Consider the following 10,884-nt stretch of genomic DNA (forward strand, 5'->3'; position numbering starts at 1 on the left):
TGTAATGCCACCTCCTCCCACTTGGGGTCAGGGGATCAGCAATGCACATCATGTGCTTTCTCTAGTGTTACTACAGTTATCGGAGAAACTTGTTTGGGCCAAATGAGATGAGCGTAACTGCATTAACGTTACAGGAGCCTGCCTATACTTCAGCTGCAGAAATGTTACAGGGGTCTGCCAATACTGCTGCTACATAAATGTTTCTGGGGTCTGTGTATACTTCTGCAACTAAAATGTTACTGTGGTCTGTCTATACTGTTACTACTGAAATGTTACTAATACTGGGCTATGCCTATACTGCTGAAACTGAAATGTTACTGGGGTCTGACTATACTGTAACTCAGGAGAAGAGGCAGCGGTGTGTCCCGCAGGCAGTGCTTGTGTTGGGTTGGAGGTAGTGTGGTGCTTAGCTAAAGTGCGCCTTGCTAATGAGGGTTTGTCCGGAGTTTGTCTGGAGCTACACAATGCTACAACATCAGCATCGAGGGGCATTTTCTGCTCAGCCATCGTGGTAACTTCCCGGAAAACCTTGGTGCCCTCAGCCATGAGCAAGGTGGACGATCCCACCAAGATGTGAAGGTCATGGAGGCAGGGTATCAGGGTAGACGGGGTGCATATATCAGGGCCGACTATTATTGGGGCATCAGACCAGATTGCCAAAGATTGAACAACACTCTGTGACAAGATATCAGCCTAACTATTTCCCTTTACCGCTACTACTTGCACACAATGTGACACAAGAACACTAGACCCTTTGTACGGACACGGTGACCTTTACATAAACATTACATTCAGAACTCATTTATTGTATTGTTCTCCATTGTATGTCCATGTTGTTCATTGTGAGCAGATTATTGACCCACCGGCCGCACTGTGTACTGCGGCTACTGCCTTTACATGTATGACTGCAGGTAGATACAGTGACCGGAGACTAGTGGGTTAAGGGTTAAATGTACATAGCTAGGCCGGTGTCCCGTGGGAAGTCACGCATGGGGCAGCCCGGACAGGGAGCTCTTCCGTGAAGCTTCTTGATGGCACCCGATGGTATTTATTATCCCCTCCTCCCCACGGAGGCATCACATAGACATAGAACAAGAGCAGCGTCCGAGGCAGCTAGGAGAGCCCGTCCTAGAGAGCGCTGCCCCCTCCCCTCACACCTGCCCGGAGGAGGGTTCATGGGAGGGCATGAGATGCAGCAAAGCCGGAGTGACCCTACTGTACTGAGAAGGAAGCTGGAGGCCGGCCGGGAGACGGAGCTCAGCTACAGGTGTACTGATGCCGTACCATCTGCGTTGCTCCTATTCACTTACAGCTGAGCGGCCCTGGTGCATTATGTCTCCAGCGGATGTAAGGGTGGAAACATGGGTTGGGAGCCCCGAGTTAGATGGTACGTCTAGCGAGGGGCACGACGGTGGACCGGCTGCCGCACACACACCTCCCCACATGTACCGCCCATTCCCCTGGCAAGCTCACATATCTCCCAGGCGGATTCCCATCTCTGGTCCTGTCTCACACATCTCCCCGCCGGATTGACATCTACTCTCGTTTCCCCCCGGGCGCTCGCTGGACAGCTTTGTCTGCTCCCAGCTCCTGTCCCCGTCGGCCGCAGCAGCCGTCGCCGCTGTCACCCTACGCGCTGGCCTCCGCTCCCGTACACCGATGGCACTGGCGCCGCTGCCACGGCGAACCCCGATCTCGCTGCCCATGGCGCCGCTGGTGGCCAGCTCTGCCGATGACTGTGAGCTGCTGTTCGGCCGGAGCAGCGGCTTGCCTACAAGAGCTCCACTAGCTGCCCCTGCACTGCTCTCTTTCTGGGTCGCCTCCTTGGGCGCTAAATAGAAGAGCTGATTAGCGATCTGGAAGGGTATAGAGGACTGGGTTGTGGGGGAAGCGGGGGTCTCACAGTACCGGTGGTCCTTTAGCTTTCTGGACCAACACGCTCTCCCGTAGGAATCCCAGCGGACACTGTACAACATCTGCTGCCCCGGGGATCTACAGTAGAACCCTCCCTGCGGGTTCTGTACGATGTCACCGACTGTGGCACTGGATCTGGCGCTGAGAGTCCCGCTGTATCACTGCTCCTCTCGGACATCAGTGACTGACAGGCCATCGCCGGCTGCAGGAGACCCGCGGGTAGAAGGCTTTGTTCAGGCGTCATTTCTTGGCGATCTACATCCCGATTAGAGCGTTGTTAGATGCCACCGCTCTTCAGCAGAATCCCAAGTTCCATCTTCACCGTCAACGATTGATGGGAACTACAGAGCCGATGCAATGACCGTCACGTCCGGCACATGGTATCCCTGGGATGATATAGAACGGGCAGCAGCCCATGGGAGGAGATGGACCTGCAGAGAAGAAGAATCGCTTCTTCTTGTGGACAACCACACCCATCATGTCCGGGGTATTAAAGGGACGATAACGTGTGACATTCCCGATCGTCTGAGTGTACAGGGGGGTACTGGGTTTCCTCATCTTACATTGCGCCGCAGTATAGAGCAGTCTGCAGTATATACAGTATACATTCAGCACCCGGGAGCTGGCAGTGAGCGGAGGCGCCGCCTGTGCTACACCTCTGGGCTCTCGGCAGCTCCAGGTCGTCCTCACATTGTGCAATCAGCTTCTGCACGATGGAGATTGTGGAGTAGATCCCGGGGATGGTGACAAGGGCTGGGAATAGAGGGAAGGCGCTCCCGCAGCGGTTTTATCTCCCCAGATAGGCGGTGATGTGCAGATCGGGAGAACTATGGCGAAGATCTCGTGGCCTCCTCTCCGCTCCTCCCCGGAACCTCCGCCAGCAGCGGCTATAAACGGTTGCATGAGATGTCAGAGAGTGAGGAGTCACGTTGAAAGCGAGCTCTCCTGTCCGGTTCTGACCGGTGACGGACTCTTATCCCGGGCAGGGAAGCACAAGAGGAGAACGGAGCGGAGAGGAGGCCTGGATGGGATAAGGCATTAGCTGTGCTCAGATTCAGCCAATAGCAGCTCAGGACGGGCCTGCTCACGAGCCAATCAGAGCGCGGCCGCTGTACATATAAGAGGCGCCACCAGCGCCGCTCTCAGAGTTTCTCTTCCAGGAGAGTTTTACTATTTGATTACCTCAGCACACAATGGCAGAAACCGCGCCAGCCGCCGCTCCTCCTGCCGCCGAGCCGGCTGCCAAATCCAAGAAGCAGCCGAAGAAATCCGCCGCAGGGGGCGCCAAGAAAAGCAAGAAGTCCTCCGGTCCCGGCGTGTCGGAGCTGATCGTCAGAGCCGTGTCCGCCTCTAAAGAGCGCAGCGGGGTGTCTCTAGCCGCCCTGAAGAAGGCTCTGGCTGCCGGAGGGTACGATGTAGAGAAGAATAACAGCCGCCTGAAGCTGGCCGTCAAGTCTCTGGTCACCAAGGGCAGCCTGCTCCAGGTGAAAGGCAGCGGCGCCTCCGGCTCCTTCAAGCTGAACAAGAAGCAGGAGACTAAGGACAAGCCGGCCAAAAAGAAGCCAGCGGCTGCGGCCAAGCCCAAGAAGCCCGCTGGAGCCAAGAAAGCGGCGAAATCTCCTAAGAAGCCCAAGAAGGCTCCGGCCAAAAGCCCGAAAAAAGCAAAGAAACCTGCAGCGGCCGCCGCCAAGAAAGTAGCCAAGAGCCCGAAGAAAGTCTCAAAGCCGAAGGCCGCCCCAAAGCCCAAGAAGGTGACGAAGAGTCCGGCTAAGAAGGCGGCCAAACCCAAAGCTGCCAAGAGTCCGGCTAAGAAGGCTGTTAAAGCCAAGAAGAGTGCGGCTAAGAAATAAGCTGAAGCCGCCCATGCATTTACCCCACAAAGGCTCTTTTCAGAGCCGCCACCTTCTCACCGCAGAGCTGTATTATCACTGCCTCGAATTCTGTTCTAGATAGCAGCGCCCCCATAGCGGCTACAGGGGACTTCATATCAGTTGGGAGTCTAGGGAGCGAGGGGGAGGCTGTAGAGGGGGGAGTAATACGAGACATTGTCGCCGCATCATCCCCGTTCCTGTTGGGCACTGTGACCTATACAACGCGTGTATGGAGGCCGGGCTGAGTGTGAAGGGGGAGGGGACTCGCCGACCTAATGCATTTCCCATAAAAGCAGCACAGCTTCTAATGGGGGAGACTGCCGTGCAGCGTGGAGTGCGTGTTTCTGCGGACATATCAATGCAGGGAAGCAGCTGAGAACATGATTTCACAGACACCCGTACGTATCATGCAGTGGCCTGATAGGGTGAGGTGGGGCTAGCCTCTGCCGAACGCTGATTGGTCGCGGGCATCAAGCGTTTTGGCGGGCTAGTGGTTTGTTTGAAAAAGCCAATGAGATGTAGGGGGCGTTGTTTCTAAGAGCCAATAGGGAAAAGCAAGTAGGGTATAAAGGCTCTGCTCTTTCTACGGCTCCCATCATATCACATCTGTGTGCATCTCTACAGTAGAGTTATGGCCAGAACCAAGCAGACCGCTCGTAAATCCACCGGAGGGAAAGCTCCCCGCAAGCAGCTGGCTACGAAGGCCGCCAGGAAGAGCGCTCCTGCCACCGGCGGAGTGAAGAAGCCTCACCGCTACCGTCCAGGTACAGTGGCTCTCCGTGAAATCCGTCGCTACCAGAAGTCCACCGAGCTGCTGATCCGTAAGCTTCCCTTTCAGCGCCTGGTGAGAGAGATCGCCCAGGACTTCAAGACTGACCTGCGCTTCCAGAGCTCAGCGGTCATGGCCCTGCAGGAGGCCAGCGAGGCTTACCTGGTAGGACTGTTCGAGGACACCAATCTGTGCGCCATCCACGCCAAGCGGGTCACCATCATGCCGAAAGACATCCAGCTGGCCCGCAGGATTCGCGGAGAGAGGGCTTAGATCTGCTCTGGGCACCGCATGGAGCACAAAGGCTCTTTTCAGAGCCACCAAATCCTCCTCAAACGAGCTGCATCCTGTCCTCCGCTGTCATTCTTTCGATTCCCCACTCGGGTGCGCCGCCGTGTACCCTGGTGCCGCCTCTTCCCAATAATGTTCTGTCGTCAGCAGGAGGTGGTCTGTTAACCCCTTCAGTGAACTAGTCAGTTCCTCAATTAATTCATGCCATTCTCTCATCTTTCAAATGTAGTAGAAAGAGATTTGAGTCCCCGGCAGACTGTTATGAACGTGGTTGATCAAACGTGTCCGTATGAGGCATCTATCTGTGCCTGTGGGCCGGGAAGGGATTAGTGTTGAGCATGTATTTATGTGGATATTATCTCATTGTACGAAGAAGAAAGACAGCAATACACAAAACTACACTAATTAATACCGCATAATGAGATTGATAACCGGCCGGGAAACTGTTAAGAAATGCGGTAAATTCAAAATTCCAAACGGTTCTGTGTTAAACCAATCAGCAAGGAGAGGGGAGTGGCCAACATGTAATTGCCCCAATAGGAACGCCTAAACTTGCGTCATTTGTTACTGTTTTCAATCTGGTCCGCTCGTCGCGTAGATAAGGGAGGACGCTTGAGCTGGTTGGCAATCGCTTTCTGCTTGTAACGTAGGAGATGTCTGGTCGCGGTAAAGGAGGGAAAGGTCTTGGGAAGGGCGGTGCCAAGCGGCACAGGAAGGTGCTCCGTGATAACATCCAGGGCATCACCAAGCCTGCCATCCGCCGTCTAGCTCGCAGGGGAGGCGTCAAGCGTATCTCCGGCCTCATCTATGAAGAGACTCGCGGCGTCCTGAAAGTCTTCCTGGAGAACGTGATCCGCGACGCCGTCACCTACACCGAGCACGCCAAGAGGAAGACCGTCACCGCTATGGACGTGGTGTACGCGCTCAAGCGCCAGGGCCGCACTCTCTACGGCTTCGGAGGTTAATAATTCTGCTCCTTCTCCATAACACAAAGGCTCTTCTCAGAGCCGCCCACCTCTTCCAAGGAAAGGCTGTAATACAACTCCTTGTGGGGTCGTCAGCAGCGGTGATAGTCTATGCGCTCTGATATGATACAGCGGGGGTGGAGCAGCCTCCCCGTCAGGGTGCGCTTCAGGCTGCGGTCACGGCACGCTTTTAAACCCCTTAACCTATTTAGGGCAGGCAGGTTATGTTTATAATACGCGAGGAGCTGGGCCTGAATTAATGAGTGCGGTGAAGGGTTAACAGACCTGCCGTTGGAGGTCGGGTGGTTTTAGTGCCGCCTATGGGCGGGGCTATAGTCAGATTCTTCCCGCTCATTGGCAGATCCCCGGAGATTTTGAACTTCCCGCTCAGTTGATCGCGTCTCCCGCTCTTCCTGTCCTCCATCCATCCATGTAACACGTGTAATCAGTGACCAGGCCGTCTGATATAGAGGCGCTCGGGGCTGGAGGTAAAGAACCCTCAGATACACCCCCTAATCCCAGACCTACGACGGGCGGTGGAATCCTCTACCTGCTCCACCCGTAACGCAAGAGGACGTCTAATCCCTGTAGGTTTACTATAATCCAAAACCAGCCGGTGCCGTGCAGGGCTCTGGGAAAGTTGGGTGATATAGCTCCACCTCCATAACAAGGGCATGGCTGTGGAGTGACATGATGAGCGCACTTCTAAGGGGCGAAGGTGTAGAGCTCTGAGAGGGCTGGATGATGCGGCTGTAACGCTTTGTAAGCATACGGCCCACGCAGGACCCTGAGAAAGCTGGGTGTTCTATCCGAAACACAACAGAAGCGTTCCGATTCTTGTATATACGTGAGCAAACAGAGGACTCTGTTAACCCGTTATCGCACGGACTGGTGAGCGAGTCCTACAGCCGCCCGTCCTCTGGACATGAGGTCACCTAGAGCAGGACGATTGTGCGCTTCTGCCGGTGACAGGGATGGCCACATTGGCATCCGCCCCAATCTCTGCCTCCTTGTAGAAAGTCCTGTACAGTTAGTTTCCCGGTGCAGCCGGCGTACCGGCCGCCGAGTATCACAGCATAGAAGCGGCGCAGCTCTGTTGTAAGGAGCATGTGGGTGGCTCTTAGAAGAGCCTTTGGTTCTATGGAGGATCAGCGCGATCACTTGCTCTTGCTCGTCTTGCTGCTCTCGGTCTTCTTGGGCAGCAGCACGGCCTGGATGTTGGGCAGGACGCCTCCCTGGGCGATGGTCACCCCACCGAGCAGCTTGTTCAGCTCCTCGTCGTTGCGCACAGCCAGCTGGAGGTGACGGGGGATGATGCGGGTCTTCTTGTTGTCCCGGGCGGCATTGCCAGCCAATTCCAGGATCTCAGCGGTCAGATACTCTAGCACTGCTGCCATATAGACCGGAGCGCCGGCGCCCACCCTCTCAGCGTAGTTGCCCTTGCGGAGAAGCCTGTGTACACGGCCGACAGGAAACTGCAGCCCTGCCCGGGATGAGCGAGTCTTGGCCTTAGCACGGACTTTACCTCCTTGTTTGCCGCGTCCAGACATCTTCTAGCACTTGAAAGGAGACCTATGAAAAAAGAATACTTCGGAAGTTGTGATAACGAGAAGAGCCCTTCTGTTGACTTTTATAACCTGCTGCTCCGCCCTCCTCTTTTCTAATTGGGTAGATTTCAATCCCCCCAATAGAGGCCAGACTTGAGGAAGAACCAATGAGCGGCACTGGGCGTGGCTAATGACGCTCACAGAGGCCACATGTCGCTGAAGTAGAACAGCAAGCAGACGGCGGTACTCATTTGCATGGCCCCGCTATAAATACCGCAGCGCTGGGAGGTGCAGGAACACTGTTCTCTCTAGTGAGGAAAGTATCTCTACGTTATCATGCCTGATCCCTCCAAGTCTGCTCCAGCGCCCAAGAAGGGCTCCAAGAAAGCCGTGACCAAGACTCAGAAGAAGGACGGCAAGAAGCGTAAGAAGACCAGGAAGGAGAGCTATGCCATCTACGTGTACAAGGTGCTGAAGCAGGTCCACCCCGACACCGGCATCTCCTCCAAGGCCATGGGCATCATGAACTCCTTCGTCAACGACATCTTCGAGCGCATCGCAGGGGAAGCCTCCCGCCTGGCTCACTACAACAAGCGCTCCACCATCACCTCCCGGGAGATCCAGACCGCCGTGCGCCTGCTGCTGCCCGGAGAGCTGGCCAAGCACGCCGTGTCCGAGGGCACCAAGGCCGTCACCAAGTACACCAGCGCCAAGTAATCTGTTCTGTGGCCCGCCGTGCACGATCACCCCAAAGGCTCTTCTAAGAGCCCCCCACCCCATCTACAGCAGAGCTGTCACCTCCTAGTCGGTGTGTAGGTTATTGTAATACGTTGCTGTAGAGGGAATGATAACCAGATTGTGTGCTAGTTCTCTCTGGTGTCTCTTCTGCATCGTGCAGTATAAATGGCATTATTGGGGGAGGCAGCAGCGGAACACAGATGATCATCTCAGACTCCACCGCCTGCTGCGGTTTGGGGCTCCGTTTTCTTCCCCGTGTCCACAAGCGCTCGGGGGGGCTCTGTCCTATTGCCTTCCAGCAATAGCAATCATGTCTCCTGCTGTCAGTAGGTGGGGATAGACCGCCGTTATGTCGGCGCGGCTGCCGGGTGTTGATGCATTGCTCCCGGTGTGAGGACAAAGCGGCCGCAGCATTGTTATGGACGATGCCCTGACGGACTGCTCAGAACCCGTGGTTTATATCGCCAGTAATGCAGCTGGGATGAATTAGAAGAAAGCTGCGGATGGTAAAGAGCAACTAGGAGGATCGCCGACGGGGAGAAATCCTGACAAGGTGCAGTTCCAGCACACTTTAGGGAATATTTAGAAACCCAGCGCGGGAGTTCGGGATATTACCCGAGTGTGATCGGTGGAGTGTACAGCGCCGGCCGCATGCTTCCCCCGATATGTACCCGTCCCGGCAGCTCGCTGATAACCCCAACTGTTCTCTCAGAAATGGTGAATACGTGACAGCCGGGCCGGGGAGCTGATAGTGAGCGGACCTGGGAATAGGCAGATCTCTAAACCATCCGGGGGACCCGCGGGCAGAAGAGCCGTCACTCTAGAGCACCCGCGGACGCCTCCATACTGGTGGGCACTGTGCGGCGCTCTACCTAGATTTAGTGGCGCCGCACCGGACAATGTTGCTGCTCGCGGTACTCTGAGCACAGTGTATCCCCTGCTGATCAGATACCGGCAGCCCTGATCGCCGCTCTATCAGATGCCCCGTCAGTGATTACACGGGTTACATGGAGTGTGTGTGACCGAAGCAGTGGGGTGCACAAAGGGTCGGAGGCAGACGACATAGTTGTCCAAGGATGACATGCTGGGGGCTGTAGTGCATTGTAGTGGGTACAAGGGGGTAGCGGAGGCAACCCGGGATGCCTGACAATGAGAGGCTTGAAGCGCCAGGAAAGGGGAGGAGGAGCATGACGACAAGAGCCTCACACTCCCCAGCTCCGCATGTAGAGGTGTCCAGGCGCCTCTTGACTCCTTTTACTCCAGCGGCCGCAAAGGGAACGAGAGCGGTGCAGGGACCAGAGTAGCAGCAGCAGTGGGAATGGGAGCCAAGATAGCCTGGCGGGGACCAGAGTGACAGCGGTCATCCCCTCACATAGAGGCGCAGACTGTATCTCTCAGAGATCTGCAGGGCCACCCTCTTGCCTAGGTTAATTTAGTGCTGCGGCTATATCATTCAGCTCTCCCAGAGTCCTGCAACACGATGTCAGTGCAGTACTCTGGGAGAGCTGGGTGCTATGACCGCAACTCTATATAAAATAATGGCTCCGCGGGTCCTTGGGAGATCTTGGTGCAATTGCAGCACTTCTATATGAGAGGACCGCCGTGCAGGACGCCTCCAATATGGTAGCATTACACGGATTAGCGGGCAGGCCGTATGCTTTAGTGCAAGGAGGACATACAATCAGTGCGCCGCAGCCTGCTATCATGATATAATTAAGTTAATAACTAGAGATGAGCGAGCACACTCGTCCGAGCATTAGGGTACTCGAGATGCTTGTTACTCGAGACGAACACCACGCGGTACTCCAGTCAATTCTATGTCCTTCCCTGCATGTTTAGCGCCATTTTCTAGCCAATAGACATGCGGGGAAGGCATTACCACTTCCTGCTGTGACACGCCAGCCCTATCCCACCCCCCAGCAGTGAGTGGCTGGCAAGATCAGGTGACCGCCGAGTACCTAAAGCGGTCCCGCCCGTGCCTCGCCTCAGACACACGCTGGGAGAGTATAGGGACAGTGCTGCTGCTGATATAGTGTTAGCGTAGGATCCTGTCTACAAGAACCCCAACTGTCCTTCTTAGGGCCACATCTGACCGTGTGCATTACTGTTGTGGCTGGCAGGGAGCAGTAGTGCACCCCCCCCCCCCCCCCATCTCGGGCTGTGCATGCCATTACAGCTATAGCGTTCTAAGTCTGCAGTGTATTATACAGAGTATAGGGAAAGAGCTGCTGATATAGGGAAAGTGTTAGAGTAGGATCCTGTCTACAAAACCCCCAAAGCTCCTCCATTGGGCTGCATCTGACCCTGTACATTATACTTGTGGCCTGCTGGGAGTTGTAGTGCATCCATTTTTGTATTACGCATCTAGGCCTGTTCCCAGCCTTTCAGTAATAGGCGTTCTCAGGCTGCAGTGCCGTACAACCGGCTCTCACCATGAAACTGCACTCAAATATTTCCTAGCCTACTGCAAAACGACTTCAGTTATACCGTTCTGTGTCTGCAGTGTATTAGACAGCGGTCTCACCGCTAAACAGTACTGTAATATTTCCGGGGCCACTGCAAAGTATTTCAGCTCTGCCACTGTGCAGAGCGTCTCACAATACCCTTTCCTTTGTGGGGTTGAGATCGCCGCAGTTACCAGCACTCTCCACTGGCTTTAGAGTCTTATCCCACTCCACACAGCCTCCATTATCTACAAGTCTCTGCGAGCAGTAAATTACCCCTCGGTATCAGCGCAAGACACAAGTCACAGCATAGAGCCTCCGCTATCTACAAGTCTCTGTGTGCGG

General features: G+C 55.2%; 4 protein-coding genes across 4 annotated transcripts; 3 read left to right on the top strand and 1 right to left on the bottom strand.

The window, feature by feature from the left end:
- The first annotated feature begins 3,107 nt into the window (after positions 1 to 3,107).
- On the top strand, positions 3,108 to 3,782 carry LOC136577829 (histone H1B-like). Its single transcript, XM_066577750.1, has one exon. The coding sequence runs from the start codon at positions 3,108 to 3,110 to the stop codon at positions 3,762 to 3,764; it is 657 nt and encodes a 218-aa protein (XP_066433847.1). The 3' UTR covers positions 3,765 to 3,782.
- A 634-nt stretch (positions 3,783 to 4,416) lies between these two features.
- LOC136578116 (histone H3) lies at positions 4,417 to 4,827 on the top strand. Its single transcript, XM_066578019.1, has one exon. It carries the CDS (start codon positions 4,417 to 4,419, stop codon positions 4,825 to 4,827), a length of 411 nt encoding a protein of 136 aa, XP_066434116.1.
- Positions 4,828 to 6,951: 2,124 nt separating this feature from the next.
- On the bottom strand, positions 6,952 to 7,360 carry LOC136577830 (histone H2A type 1-like). The gene has a single exon (XM_066577751.1). It carries the CDS (start codon positions 7,358 to 7,360, stop codon positions 6,968 to 6,970), a length of 393 nt encoding a protein of 130 aa, XP_066433848.1. The 3' UTR covers positions 6,952 to 6,967.
- Positions 7,361 to 7,693: 333 nt separating this feature from the next.
- On the top strand, positions 7,694 to 8,083 carry LOC136577831 (histone H2B 1.1-like). The gene has a single exon (XM_066577752.1). The coding sequence runs from the start codon at positions 7,694 to 7,696 to the stop codon at positions 8,072 to 8,074; it is 381 nt and encodes a 126-aa protein (XP_066433849.1). The 3' UTR covers positions 8,075 to 8,083.
- Positions 8,084 to 10,884: the final 2,801 nt, after the last annotated feature.

This window comes from Eleutherodactylus coqui, chromosome 8, assembly GCF_035609145.1.
Source record: "Eleutherodactylus coqui strain aEleCoq1 chromosome 8, aEleCoq1.hap1, whole genome shotgun sequence".
NCBI lineage: Eukaryota > Metazoa > Chordata > Amphibia > Anura > Eleutherodactylidae > Eleutherodactylus > Eleutherodactylus coqui.

What these genes read in the sequence shown, in the direction of transcription:
- LOC136577831 (XM_066577752.1), top strand. Translation starts at nt 7,694, where the DNA reads ATGCCTGATCCCTCCAAGTCTGCTCCAGCGCCCAAGAAGGGCTCCAAG.
- LOC136577829 (XM_066577750.1), top strand. Translation starts at nt 3,108, where the DNA reads ATGGCAGAAACCGCGCCAGCCGCCGCTCCTCCTGCCGCCGAGCCGGCT.
- LOC136577830 (XM_066577751.1), bottom strand. Translation starts at nt 7,360, where the DNA reads ATGTCTGGACGCGGCAAACAAGGAGGTAAAGTCCGTGCTAAGGCCAAG.
- LOC136578116 (XM_066578019.1), top strand. Translation starts at nt 4,417, where the DNA reads ATGGCCAGAACCAAGCAGACCGCTCGTAAATCCACCGGAGGGAAAGCT.